The sequence below is a fragment of the Lepus europaeus genome, chromosome 23 (genome assembly GCF_033115175.1).
Source record: "Lepus europaeus isolate LE1 chromosome 23, mLepTim1.pri, whole genome shotgun sequence".
NCBI classification, from domain to species: domain Eukaryota; kingdom Metazoa; phylum Chordata; class Mammalia; order Lagomorpha; family Leporidae; genus Lepus; species Lepus europaeus.
Genome location: NC_084849.1, coordinates 8,715,727 through 8,729,964, shown reverse-complemented (window position 1 = coordinate 8,729,964; position 14,238 = coordinate 8,715,727). Strand labels below are relative to the sequence as shown.

General features: G+C 50.9%; 2 protein-coding genes across 10 annotated transcripts in view; one reads left to right on the top strand and one right to left on the bottom strand.

Moving 5' to 3' along the window:
• Positions 1-1,605, bottom strand: part of ACAD10 (acyl-CoA dehydrogenase family member 10) — a 47,018-nt gene extending 45,413 nt beyond the window's left edge. The window contains exons 1-2 of one of the 8 annotated variants that reach the window (XM_062182082.1): positions 1,521-1,587; positions 317-352 (exon numbers count right to left, since the gene is read on the bottom strand). In XM_062182082.1, coding sequence (XP_062038066.1) covers positions 317-321 — 5 coding nt within the window. In that variant the 5' untranslated portion in view covers positions 322-352; positions 1,521-1,587. Of the gene's footprint in view, positions 1-316; positions 353-1,178; positions 1,454-1,498 lie in introns of those variants that run through there. The other 7 variants (XM_062182085.1, XM_062182083.1, XM_062182086.1 and 4 more) reach the window with 7 other exon arrangements.
• A 148-nt stretch (positions 1,606-1,753) lies between these two features.
• Positions 1,754-14,238, top strand: part of BRAP (BRCA1 associated protein) — a 37,914-nt gene continuing 25,429 nt past the window's right edge. The window contains exons 1-4 of one of the 2 annotated variants that reach the window (XM_062182101.1): positions 1,754-1,943; positions 4,246-4,407; positions 6,491-6,677; positions 7,846-8,035. In XM_062182101.1, the coding sequence (XP_062038085.1) occupies positions 1,862-1,943; positions 4,246-4,407; positions 6,491-6,677; positions 7,846-8,035 (621 nt within the window). In that variant the 5' untranslated portion in view covers positions 1,754-1,861. Of the gene's footprint in view, positions 1,944-2,353; positions 2,459-4,245; positions 4,408-6,490; positions 6,678-7,845; positions 8,036-14,238 lie in introns of those variants that run through there. The other variant, XM_062182100.1, reaches the window with a different exon arrangement.

Here is a 14,238-nt window from a genome sequence, read left to right as displayed (position 1 = left end):
TGTAGTGGTGCAGGGACACGGCCTGCTGTTGCTGCCGCGCGGGCAGCTTGCTTAGGCCGTCCACTGCAGGCACTGGCTCTGTTCTGGCCACTTCCCAAGGCTCAGGAGCAGAAAATCGCTGCACCTGCTCTCGCGTCCAGGCCTTTGCACCTGTGTGCTCAAGGGCTGGAACATCCCTCCTTGCCTGGTGAATTCCACTCACTTTCACAGCCCAGCCCCTGCTCCCCACCCCCGCCCCTGGCCCGCGGAGGTCTGCTCTCCTTCACACTGTGTTTTTTTCCACCCTGTTTCTCCAGACCTTCAGCAGTGTGCTTACCGCATCACTCAGTAACTGTTCCCATGTCTGTACGCTCTGGAAGGCAAGGACTAAATCAGTCATGCATTCCCTGGAGGCCTGCAGTTTCTGAACAAGCAGCAGGTGCCCAGGATGAGCTGGAAAGATGCATGGAGGCCGGCGCCATGGCTCACTTGGCTAATCCTCCTGCAGCGCCGGCACCCCGGGTTCTACTCCCCATTGGGGCACCGGGTACTAGTCCCGGTTGGGGTGCCAGATTCTGTCCCAGTTGCTCCTTCTCCAGTCCAGCTCTCTGCTGTGGCCCGGGAAGGCAGTGGAGGATGGCCCAAGTGCTTGGGTCCCTGCCAGCACATGGGAGACCAGGAGGAAGCACCTGGCTCCTGGCAGCGCGCCGGCTGTCCCGGCTATTTGGGGGGTGAACCAATGGAAGGAAGACCTTTCTGTCTCTCTCTCTGTCTAATTCTGCCTGTCAAAAAAAAAAAAAAAAAAAGTCAGTCTGTGGCATCGCAGGTAAAACCGCCGCCAGCAGTGCCCACATCCCATGTGGGCGCCGGTTCGAGTACCGGCTGCTCCACTTCCGATCCAGCTCTCTGCTATGGCCTGGGACAGCAGAAGATGGCCCAAATCCTTGGGCCCCTGCACCCACGTGGGAGACCTGGAAGAAGCTCCTGGCTCCTGGCTTCGGATCGGCACAGCTCTGGCTGTTGCGGCCAATTGGGGAGTGAACCAGAGGATGGAAGACCTCTCTCTCTCTCTGCCTCTCCTTCTCTCTCTAACTCTGACTTTCAAATAAATAAATAAATCTTTAAAAAAAAAAAAAAAAAAAAAAACCAAACAGCCAGTGTGACCCTCTGGGAGAGGCTGGGGCTGCGTCTGTACACACCATTCCACTTCACACACACACACCCCGGGAGGACAGTGAAGACGGCGCAGCGGGTGACGAAGGTCGACTCCATGGGGCAGGAACCGCACTTAACTTTCCCACCAATGCACCCCAACAGTGCCTCGCTGTGGGCAGCGACGGGCCGGGATGGGGGTGTTTCACCAGCCCATCGCCCTGGGGGACTGACACGCCGCCATCGGGCTCCCGCGGGCCGGCGGACGCAGAGCAACCCTTCCTGGCGTAGCCCAGCAGACCAGAGGGCCCCGCGCCATCGGCCGAGGTGCGCTGAGCACCAGGCTCCTCCGGCGGGCAGAGGTTACCTCAGCTCTCACGCAAACCCACCGCTCAGCCGCCGGGGACGCGCAGCGCCCGCACACCGCAGCCGCCTCGGGGCGCCCCGAGCTCCCGCGGCCCCCGTCGGCCAGCGCGCGGCCTCGCCCCGCCCCGGCGGCGCGCGCCCGCCTCCGCGCATGCGCGACCCCGCGGGTCGGCGACGGCGGCCGGGAGGCGGAAGTGTAGGTTGTTGTGGCTGCGAGGGCTGCGTGCGGAGCTGCTGCTGCCGAGGCGGCGGCGGCGGCGCTCAGGCGGTGGCGGCGCTGCTGGCCCCGGGCCACTCGGCTTCTCGGCTCGCTTCCCAGCCTCTCCTGAGCCCGCCGGGGCCCGCGCCGGCCAGCGCCTGCCCTATGAGTGTGTCACTGGTTGTCATCCGACTCGAGCTCGCGGAACACTCGCCGGTCCCCGCCGGCTTCGGCTTCAGCGCCGCCGGTGAGTCCCGCGGCCGCGCCGCCCTCCCTGGGCTCTGGCCTGGGGCGCTCGCCCTTCCGGAGCTCGGCCCGGGGACTGGCGGCGGCCGGCGGAAGCCTGGAGGCGGTCGCGCCCTCCGTCGGTCGGTCCTGCCTCCTGGGGTCCGGTCCCGTGCCTCGCCCGGGCCTTCTGTGTGCACCCGCGCGTCCCCGTCCCCGTCCCGCCTCGCAGTCGGGGTGCGCGTTTGCCTCCCTGTTCTGGGGGCCCCGTGGAGGCAGGGACTGGGTCCCCAGCGACGCCGGCGGTCTCTGGCTTAATTCAGTTGATTGTCTTCGGAAGGATATGCCCCGTAACCTTAGAAATAAGAACTAAAATGTGGACACCTGCCGTGTACCCCGGCTCTGTACTCGCACTGGAAACACCGTGCGTGATGATCGTCTTTAATTACCGTGCAAAACAACCGTGTAAAATGGGCGGCGGCACGCGCCTTCTACCTGCTGAGGCCCAGTGACTGAGTGGTTCGCCCAGGGTCAAATGTAAGTGGTGAAATTGTGGGTGCAGCTCAGGACCAGAGAGCCGGCGCTCGTCCCCCCCAGCCAGGCACCTCCTAGTGGGGAAGGCAGAATTCACACCTGGCCCCCGCTTGTTAGTGGACTGGACGCCAGCAGTTCAGTGGGGGCAGCAGTACTGTGGTGGGGCTGGGGCAGGTAGGGCTTGTCACTGGCCAGGTCCCCGGCTTCAGACCCACTGCCCTCTGTCCTGGCAAGCTGGAACTTCCACTCTCTACCTGCTGTTCTGGCCCCTCTGAAATAAATCTTTTCCTTGAGTACATGAACCCTGGAGCTACAAATTAAACATTGAATGTGACTGAATGCAAGGTTAGGAGTAAAGGACATGTTGCCCACCCCCCCCCCACCACCACCGCCCTTTTGTTGAGACCCTTGGTGCCTCACCAGGCCCTTCTAGAGCCTTTGCAAAACAGAAAAGCTGCACGGGACACAGTAAGAGGAAAGTTCCCACGGGCTTCAGAGAGCCCCCTGCTCTCCCAGCAGCTGCCTCCTGCCTTCCCCCCCTACCCCCAGCAGGGGCAGATTCCCTTCTTAGCCAGGCAAAAACCCAGCTGCAAGCCCACCCTGCGTGCTGTCTGGGTAGGCATGGACTGTCGCCCCCCCTTTTGCTTTAGTGAAGTAACCTGTCTGTGGAGGTCGGTCCCGGCACCTTTCTGTCTCGTGGGGGGGGGGGGGTACAAAAGGCCAGAAGCAGCGATTCCAGTATAGCTAACAATGAGCACTCTGAAAGACCCAAGTGGCTCTAAGTTCTGAAAGTCAGCTACTTTGGCCTTAGTCACTTGGCGGCCATGGGCCGGTTGTGGAATCATTTATTTAGCAGATTTTTAGAGAGCGTCGGCTGTGCTTTGGGCTCTGTGGTGGTATCAGTGCTGGGAGTGCCGTGGTGGGCAGAACAAGCCTGGAGCCTGCTCCGACAAGTGTATGTTAGGGATGCGCCACGTGAGTCTGCAAACTCCCTGTCCCTTTTGATGTTCTTGCTTGATTTAAGAATAATTATAGATTTCCTAGGCCGGCACCGCGGCTCAATAGGCTAATCCTCCGCCTGCGGCACCAGCACACTGGGTTCTAGTCCCGGTCGGGGTGCCGGATTCTGTCCCGGTTGCCCCTATTCCAGGCCAGCTCTCTGCTGTGGCCCAGGAGTGCAGTGGAGGATGGCCCAAGTCCTTGGGCCCTGCACCCGCATGGGAGACCAGGAGAAGCACCTGGCTCCTGGCTTTGGATCAGCGCAATGCGCCGGCTGCAGCGCGCCGGCCGCGGTGGCCATTGGAGAGTGAACCAATGGCAAAAGGAAGACCTTTCTCTCTGTCTGTCTCTCTCTCACTGTCCACTCTGCCTGTAAAAAAAGAAAAATTAACAGATTTTCACGGCATGAGGGTAACGCCGGATGTTTCCTACAGGCGTTTGGAATTTTGCTTGTGAATGGATTTGATTCCTTCATTTCGGGCTCCACACTGAGAAGGTGTTCATCAGTGTTGCGTTACTGCTAGCAGGTGTTACTAAAGTGTGCGTTCACTGTTGAACCTTCTCTGGGGCTCCTAGGCATGTAGATTGGCTTTGAAGTGCCTGCTGTCACTTGGAGCAGCCCTGCGTGTCTGAGTTTATTGTGCTGGGTACTACAGGAGTCCCAGGGCTGGGTGAGCAGCATGCTGCAAGGGCACTTTAGGAGAGAGAGAGGCGCTGTCTCTCGACGGGTATGTTGGGAATGGAGAGAGCTTGTTTTAGTTTCAGGTATTAATCATTCATGTGTTCTTCAGCTGGGGAAATGTCTGATGAGGAGATCAAAAAGAAGACACTCGCTTCCGCAGTGGCCTGTTTAGAAGGAAAGTCCCCCGGGGAGAAAGCTGCAGTCATCCATCAGCACCTCGGCCGTCGAGAAATGACGGATGTGATCATTGAAACCATGAAGTCCAACCCAGGTACGCCTTCTGCAGCCTGGGCGTGGCTTTCCGATGCGTGTCTGATGAACCCTGCTCGACCGTGCGTACATGTCTGATGGACCCGCGCCCATCCGATCTAAGCATGCTTTTCTCTCTGTTGGCCTGTGTGCTTTCCATGGGGTCGTTAAGCCCCATTTCAGCGAATCCAGCTGTGTCTTCCAGTTACCCGTAATGAGTTGGGTTGACAGCTCATTTCAGTGGGGGAGGGCTGCTTACCCCCGAGTCAGGGGCGGACGTACATCCAGAGAGGCCTGTTGTGCTGCGGCCAGCTCGTGCCAGCAGGGCCGTGAATGTAGGTACTGCACCTGCGGCGTGGAGGTAGTCCTGTCCGGTACATTTGGCTTTCAGACGTAATACACAGGATGTTTGTCCTCCTTAGTGTGGGCGATGGAAGATACTTGCTTGTGTTGTGGTGTAGCCAAAGGTATGAGCCAGCTTAGAGTTTCTGAGTGTTAATGAGATTTTTATAGGGCAAAGAGAGCTTTAAAATGGAAATGCCCCCAAATCGGCTGGTCTGCAAATATAGTTCTTTTGTTGTTGTGGTTAATGATTTATTTATTTATTTGAAAAGCAAGGAGTCAGAGAAAGGGAGAGACAGAGATCCTCCATCTGCTGGTTCGCTCCCCAGGTAGCCACAAAAGCTGGGGCTGGGCCAGGCTGCAGCCAGCAGGTAATAACTCCATCCTGGTCTCCGATGTGGGTGGCAGGGGCCCAAGCACTTGGGCCATCTTCCTCTGCATTCTCAGGGATGTTAGCAGGAAGCTGGGTTGGAATCAGAGCAGCCAGGACGCAAACTGTCACTTTGATATGGGATTCTGCTGTCACTAGTGGCAGTTTAACCAGCTTTGCTAAAATGCTGCCCCTTTCCCCCCGCAAATATAGTTTTTGATTTTTGTTTTTTTAAAGGTTTGTTTACTTTATTTGCAAAGCTGAGTTACGGGGCCGAGGGGAGAGATAGATCTTCCATACGCTGGTTTACTCCCCAAATGGCCGCAATGACCTGGCTGGGCCTGGCCAAGCCAGAGCCAGGAGCCTCCTCTGGGTCTCCCATGTGAGTGCAGGGTCCCGAACACTTGGGCCATGCTCTGCTACTTTCTTAAGTGCATTAGCGGGAAGCTGCATTGGAAGTAGACAGCCGGGACAGGAACCAGAGCCCATATGGGATGCTGACGTCTCAGGCAAGCGACTACCTGCTATGTCACAGTGCCAGCCCCACGAATGTAGTTTTTTTTTTTTTTTAATTTTTTTTAAAATTTTTAACAGGCAGAGTAGACAGTGAGAGAGAGAGAGAGAGAGAGAAAGGTCTTCCTTTTTGCCGTTGGTTCACCCTCCAATGGCCGCCGCGGTTGGTTCGCTGCGGCCGGCGCACCGCGCTGATCCGATGGCAGGAGCCAGGTGCTTCTCCTGGTCTCCCATGGAGTGCAGGGCCCAAGCACTTGGGCCATCCTCCACTGCACTCCCGGGCCATAGCAGAGAGCTGGCCTGGAAGAGGGGCAACCGGGACAGGATTGGTGCCCCGACCGGGACTAGAACCCGGTGTGCCGGCGCCGCAAGGCGGAGGATTAGCCTAGTGAGCCGCGGCGCCAGCCAGTTCTTTTTTTTTTTAAGATTTATTTATTTATTATTTGAAAGGCAGAGTTATAGAGAGGCAGAGAGAGAGAGTCTTCTATCTGCTGGCTTACTCCCCAAATGATCTCAACAGCCAGAGCTGAGCTGATCCTAAGCCAGGATCCAGGAGCTTCTTCCAGGTCTCCCGTGTGGGTACAGAGGCCCAAGGACTTGGGCCATCTGCTGCTGCTTTCCCAGGCCATAGCAGAGAGCTGGATGAGAAGTGGAACAGCTGGGACTTGAACCGGTACCCATATGGGATGCCGGCACTGCAGGCAGCGGCTTTACCCACTACGCCACAGCGCCAGCCCCATGAATATAGTTCTTAATGCAGTACATTACCATTTCTTTTAAAAGTTTACCCTTCGTGAAATTTGAATGTAGTGAATGTAGTTAGAATACTTCACCATATTTCCTGTTCATTTGTAATGTGCTAACTTTTGATTTGTGAAAGGTGAACCCAAGGATGCCGTGGAACAAAGGAAGTCTGCAGAAGCATCTCCCTCTGCCCAGAAAAGCAAAGACTGCATGACTGCCACTCCTGACTCCCCATCCAAACAGCTTCCAGACCAGATATCGTTCTTCAGCGGAAACCCTTCAGTTGAAATAGTCCATGGTATCATGCACCTGTACAAGACAAAGTAAGAGAGCACTTTTTCACGTTGGGTGATCACTTTGTGTGTTGGGCTTGAGAAGACTTGCACAGAGGGGAAATGGATATTTTAAGCTACACAACAATGAGACTTTCATGTATTTTGTGTTAGAGAATTCTTAGATGTCTTACATTTGGTTGATCTTGTAGATTGGGTGGGTCAAAGCTTTTCCTTATAAAAGAAATATGTGTAGGTACACTTAGGAAAACAGCTGGGTAAATACTACCTTCCAGGTAGGCATGGAGGGTAAAGGAGGAATTAAAAGGAGAGATGGTTTAAAATAAGAGCAGGTGGCCCGCAGCGCCACTGTAATCTCTTATCCCCGTGGAATTCCTGCCAAATAGGCTGCTGAGAAGTCACGTACTTGGTGACAGTTTTATCATTTCTTTTGCCTCTTCGTGTGATCAAAAGGAAAGCTTGGCCAGGTAGTCCACAAGCTGGGCCATCAGCTGCCTGGTACTTGGTGGCTGGTGTCTTGAGGACTGTTCCTGTCCTGACTTGTTTGCTGGGAAACAGATTTCCCTCCTGGGAAAGCAGTGGGTACTCAGGTAGCCTTTTTGGATCTGGCTGTCAAGTGAATTTGCAACACATCAAAAGCAAATTGCACTGTGGATGGTTCTCCCCACATTCCGGCTGTTCCAACCCAGCAACGCCTCGTGTAATCTCCCATCACATCCTCGTGTAATCTCCCGTCACATCCTCATGCTTTAGGGTTCTTTCTTACATTTGCGCTCTTCAGAACTTTTACCTTCTACACCCTTTGAGAGAGTTCCAAGCTAGAGTCATGCTTTTTCTAGGTTACCCAGTAGCAGATTATTTAATGAATGGAAACTAAGAATTTGCGTAATGCAGATTATAACCATAACAAGCCTTTAACCAAAGATTAAAAATTCCAGTGGGGGAGGGGGAAGGGAGGTGTGTATAACTTAGATCATTCTAAAACTTGCCTTAAACCCATTGCAGCTACATTTAAGGAGTTCTGTGTTTACCCATCTAGTGTGTATTTTCAAATGAAGCAACAAGCCATTTAAATTAATTTGTGAAATATTATGTTTTATTTTTTCCTATTTTCCTAGACATAAAGATTGTCTGATTCGTGTTGTCTGAACTAACCATGCCTCATCTATTCAAGACTGTCTCATTGTTGTCTTGTTAGCAAGATGACCTCCTTAAAAGAAGATGTGAGGCGCAGTGCCATGCTTTGTATTCTCACAGTCCCTGCTACGATGACCAGCCATGACCTCATGAAGTTTGTCGCCCCCTTTAATGAAGTAATTGAACAAATGAAAATCATCAGAGACTCTACTCCAAATCAGTACATGGTGCTGATAAAGTTTAGTGCACAGGTAAAAGTGAAGATACTAAAATCTCTTTACCATGGCTAGCTGTATGTGATTTATGTTTTACACTTAAGGTTCTCGATGTAAACATATATTTCTACTAGAGTATCATAGCTCTAGATGTATATGAGTTCATCAGCAGGAGTACAGGTGTAATCCATACCCCTAATTCTTTTAAAATATAAACTTACTTTTCTTTTTTTAAAGATTATTTTATCTGAAAGGCAGAGTTTATATATATACATAGAGAGGAAGGGAGGGAGCGAGGGAGCGAGGGAGGGAGGGAGGGCTGGCTGGCTTGCATCCATAATTCACTCCAAATGGCCACATTGACCTGGACTAAGCCAGGCCAAAGCCAGGAGCCCCATCCGGGTCTCCATGTGAGTTGCAGGGGCCCAAGCACTTGGACCTTTTCCCACTGCTTTCCCAAGCTCATCAGCATGGAGCTGGGTCGGAAGTGGAGCAGCCGGGACTGGAACCAGCGTCCATGTGGGATGCCCATGCTGCAGGTGGTGGTTTAACCTGCTACACCAGTACCGGTTCCCATACCCATAATTTTTTTAGGAATTATTATTTTTATTTGAAAGGTAGGGAGTTAGAGATCTTTAGCCTGCTGATTCACTTCCCATATGCCTGCAACAACTGGAGGTGGGCCAGGCCAGGAGCTCAGAAGTCCGTCTAGCTTCCCATGTAGGTAGCAGGGACCTCCCATGGGGTATTTGTTAGGAAGCTGGAATTGGAAATGGAGCTGGAACTTAAACCAAGGTACTCCAGTATAGGATGTGGGTGAGCCAAGGGGCATCTTAACCACTGTATCAAATACCTGCCCCAATACCTGTGATTTTTTTATATGTCAGATTGTACATAAAATCTAGTGATTTTTTTTTTTTAATCCAGAAAATCAGTAGTTCCCAAACTTTTTTGAGTTGACATCATCTTACCTTAACCTGTTTCTTTCATTTTTTTGGAAAAGTTCTTTTTGGCAAATTTTAGAAAAATAGTGATTTTTTTTTTTTTTAATTAAGCTTTGATGACTAGGAATTTTGTGACATTCTTTAAAGATGCTTTTAGAGTTCTGACTGGAAATCATGGCAGCAGAGAGGCAGACACACTGAACGAATAGTGATCTTTGCAGTTTTTAAAGTGCCTCTGTGTTATAGCAAGTACTTTTTGATGTAGGGAAGTTTTGCTCTCCACCTATATCACCTGTTGCATTCACAGCTCTTTGCATGTGCCTCTGTCCTAAAGATGCTAGAAGGGTATTCTCTTGGCTTTGCATACTCATTTTTTGAGTATGCATGTTTCCCTGTGAATATAAAAATGAGGCAAGCTTTAGGTGTTACGCATGCTATTACAAAGCCACCTTATCCTTAGGTTTCATCCGTTGTGTGTGTTTTAATAACCTGTTGTATTTGTCAACTGTAATTTCTTTAGGTTTTAACATACAGCTTTGTCAGAAGTTAACTTCTGTCTCACCTCATTGATAAACAGCCTTCCTGAATTTGCCCTGGTTAGACAGTTCTGACTTGCTGATTCGGGAAGAGATGGGTGTGCCTGTGAGATCATTAACCATTGCCCCTCTTACTGGTCACACAGATTTGTGGGTGAAAGGGAGGCTGTGATAGACGCATTTGCTATCTCCTTCCTCCTGACAGAACTCCAGAGCTGAACCCAGTGACAGCCGTTCAGTGGCCATATGAGGAGATAAAGAGAATTGAGAGCTGTGTTGTTAAAGTGTTTGTACTAGTGCTGTGGCCCCCTCGAATGTGGAGCTCTCTGCACAGGGGGTCATCCAGCTCTTTAACCTTGACAGGAGCCCGCATGGATTCAGCTCTCCTGTTCTTTTCTCTTTGTAAATTGACAGTAAGAACAGAAAGACACCTAACCCCTTCCATTGACTGCCAGTGGCCTTCCAAGGTCAGTGCAGACAATGGGAAGGTGGTGCCTTAACCCATTTTAGTCTGGTAGCACATGACTAATAATGATGTCACTTGGCTGCTTCTGAACCACTCACTGTACTGAGTGCTCACTGTGCAATTACCTCATTTTCATCCTCTCCAGCCCTTTGACATAGATGGACACTTGTTTCCCAGTTGAGGTAACTGACAGTAGAAGGAGGTTAATGATTTGTCCTTGGTTACATGGCTAGAAATGAATAAGCCAGTGTTGTGCCCTCACTTCTAATCCCTAGGACACACTCCTAGTAGGATTGGGATGAAGCTGTGGGAATGGGAGAGTAACTGCAAGCATTCTGTTCTAGCAATATTTTGGTCGTATTTCTGCTTAACAAGAGTGATCAGCAAGAAGCACAAAGGGGAAGTCACAGAAGTAGATCGGGAAAAACTAAGAACGTGGAGGCTTTCCAGCTAGCGTGCAGTGTAAGAACCCTGCAGCGCGTCTGATAGACTCACAGAACTTCCTGACAAGCAGAGAATGCTGTGGATGTCTGTCAGTGCTAAGTGGGTTTTCTTTATCTGCCTGCAGCATCTTCTCCACTTTGGTCTTTGATTAAGTCAGGCTGCTCAGGTGGAGGGAGTGTCCTCTTACCCTGAGGCTGTGAAGCGGCCTGCTGCATAGGATTCCCCTTGACCGTGTTCTCACAAATTGTCTTATTTGTTGCTGATCTTGGATTCTAGGCTCTGATCTGTATCATCCTATCAATGCTGATCCTATCAAGGATTTTCCAGGACATATTAACACCCTCTTGGATTGACTTGGCCTTGTTCAATTATATTGGACTCTCCTGAGAATAATAGACTCTGTTGGTAATATAGCTACCAACTTGGAGCACTTCTAGATACCAAACTGTGCAAAAGGTTTTTTTTTTTTTTTAATTTTTTTTTAAGCGTGGTCCTTTTTTTTTAAAGATTTATTTATTTGAAAGGCAGAGTTACAAAGAGGCAGAGAGAGAGGCCTTCTAACTGCTGGTTCACTCCCCAAACGACCACCACAGCCACAGCTAGGCCATTCAGGAGCCAAGAGCCACAAGCTTCTTCCTGGTCTCCCACATGGGTGCAGGGCCCCAAGGACTTGGGCCATCTTCTGCTGCTTTCCCAAGCCATGGCAGAGAGCTGGATCAGAAATGGAGTAGCTGGGACTCAAACTGGCAGCCACATGGGATGCCGGCACTGAAGGCTGCAGCTTTTCCTGCTGTGCCACAGTGCTGGCCCCGCAAAGGGTTCTTTATGCATTACTTTTTGAATTCTCTCAACAATGCCATAAGGCAGGTGTTGTTCTTTTTTTTTTTTTTTTTTTTTTTTTTTTAAGATTTATTTATTTGAAAGAGTTACACAGAGAAAGAAGAGGCAGAGAGAGAGAGAGAGAGAGAGAGAGAGAGAGAGAGAGAGAGAGGTCTTCTATCCACTGGTTCACTCCCCAGTTGGCCGTAATGGCTGGAGCTGCGCCGATCCGAAGCCAGGAGCCAGGAGCTTCTTCCTGGTCTCCCACGTGGATGCAGGGGCTCAAGGACTTGGGCCATCTTGCACTGCTTTCCCAGGCCACAGCAGAGAGCTGGATCAGAAGTGGAGCAGCAGCCAGGTCTCAAACTGGCGCCCATATGGGATGCCCGTTGCACCACAGTGGTGGCCCCGGGGTGTTGTTGTTTTCATATTTTAGAGTTGAGAAGCAGATCCTGGTAAGTTACTTGCCCAGAGCTAAATAGCTGAATGTCAGAATTCAAGCCCAGGGGGCTTGACCTTATAGCTTGAGCAGCTAGCTGCGTCCTTACTCCTTCCTTTTTCTCACCAGAGGATTTTTTAAAAGAACTCATGAGCTTTATATCTTCTATAATCTTTTAAATTTCTGCTGAAGTTGGAGGTCTTATGAAGAGATGTGTTTACAAACTTGTGGTGTGACCTTTAGCAGCCTTAGGCTTTGGACCAGGAATCTGTAATTCATCAGGACATGTGAAAGCATGAATGTGTGCAATTTTGTTGTTCTTGGGGACAAAAAAGGACAGATAACTTCTCAGTAGAGTGTGTTGGCTCATTTTTCCTTGCACACTTAGTTAGGGTGGCCTCAGATCCCTCCTGTGAGAAGGAACAATAGGTTCTCAACCTTGTGTAGCTGATCACTGTGGCAGTGAAGGAACTCTGATCATAATGGATTTGACTTTTCTGGGCTCATCCTCAGATGGGAATAAAGACAACGGGTGGGGAAAAAAAAAGCTGAATTTCCTTATATTTCTGGCCACATACAATGCAGATATTTTAAAAGGTTTCTTCTGTGTGCGTTGTGGTTTGCTTCAGGCATTGATTTCCTGTATCGGATGGTGTTTCGAAGTAGTGTCCATTTGGGTCCCTGCTCTCTTCCTGCTACACAGCACACTGCCTAGCGTGTCCACAGTGCTCGGTAAATGTTCCAGCAGGTGCAGCTGCATTCCTGATGCTGACCAGAAGACCGCCATACAGTCCAAGAAGCCTCATTGCCTCATAGATACCTCCTTTCAGAAAGCACATTTCTTCAGGATAGACCAGCAACTCTCCAGGAAGGGGATAGCTGGTTTGGTGTTGGCATGCCTGGTCCCTTCCACTGGGAGCTTAGCTTGTGTACAGCTCTGGATCCAAAGAGGGTCTGCCTTTCCTGGGCAGCCCTTCCAGATCCTGGTGGTGCTTGAGGCCCTGAGAGCGGAACCAAACTTGCCTTCCAGGCCCTCAGTTCTTCAGTGAGTCTGTGTGCTCGCTCATCAAGAAGCATGTCAAGGCTGGCGCCGTGGCTCACTAGGCTAATCCTCCGCCTGAGGCGCCGGCACCCCGGGTTCTAGTCCCAGTTGGGGCGCCGGATTCTGTCCTGGTTACTCCTCTTCCAGTCCAGCTCTCTGCTATGGCCGGGAGTGAAGTGGAGGATGGCCCAGGTCCTGGGGCCCTGCACCCGCATGGGAGACCAGGAGATGCACCTGGCTCCTGGCTTCAGATCAGCGCAGCATGGCGGCCATTTGGGGGGATGAACCAACGGAAGGGAGACCTTTCTCTGTGTCTCTCTCACTAACTCTGCCTGTCAAAAAAAAAAAAAAGCATGTCAATAAAAGGTCACTGCTCCTGGAGAATGGGGGAATCCATTTTAAATCCCTAGCATTAAATATTTTTTAAAAAGATTTATTTTATTCATTTGAAAGAGTTACAGAGAGGTTGAGCCAGAGAAAGAGAGGTCTTCCATCCTTGCTGGTTCACTCCCCAATTGGCTGCAGTGGCCAGAGCTGGGCCAATCCGAAGCCAGGAGCCAGGAGCTTCTTCTGGGTCTCCCACGTGGGTGCAGGGCCACAAGGACTTGGGTCATCTTCCACTGCTTTCCCAGGCCATAGCAGAGAGCTGGATCAGAAGAGGAGCAGCTGGGATTCAAACTGGCACCCATATGAGATGCTGGCCCTGCAGGCTGGGGCTTCAACCCACTGCACCACAGCGCTGGCTCCTAAATAGATTTATTATCCAAGAACTGGCTTTAAAATATTTTGAAGTTTAAACGCACTGTACCCAGTACACAGGTTGTTTCCTGAAGGAAACCCTCACACAGACCTAGGCCCCCCTCCCCCAAAAACTGCATTCAGAAATGATCACCCCTCCTCAGCTGCTTGGCTCACTGGATCATATTAAGAAGGCATACATAATTAAGAATGCATGATTTAATTACATCATAGCAGTGGAATTTAAAGTTATTTGCAAGGCTTATGGTGGCTTTGAAATTCGGAAGCCTCTGACGTAGTCAAGCAAGGCTGCTTTTTGCCTGGTACAGCCTTGACTCTTGCTGGAGGTTGACAGTGCGGCATTTTCTTCAGCAGAATCTCCCCACAAGCAGCTTGTCTGTGGTAGCAGTGCCAGAACACCCAGCTTCCTGTGTTTGGGCTAAAGCCCGCGTGGGAGGGGAATCCAGACAAGCCTTGGCCTCTCAGCTGCCACAGAAAATTGGCTGCTGAAATCTTTAGTTTGTTGCTTTAACTAAGGCTAGCTGAGAAGGTTTGATTTACCTGTGTCCATATGTGCAAAAGTGTGTGTGCCTTTGCAGCTTTACCTGAAAGGGGCTGTCTCTCCTTAATCTGTTTCCCATTTAAGGGAATGAGACTATTAGTATTTAAAACAAAAACAAAACGTTGAGAGACAGAGACAGAGAGCCCATTACTGGTCTGCTCCTCAGATGCCTCTCCTCAGGAGCCAGGACCTCGATCCAGGTCTCCCATGTGGGTAACAGGGACCCAACTACTTGCACCATCACTGCTG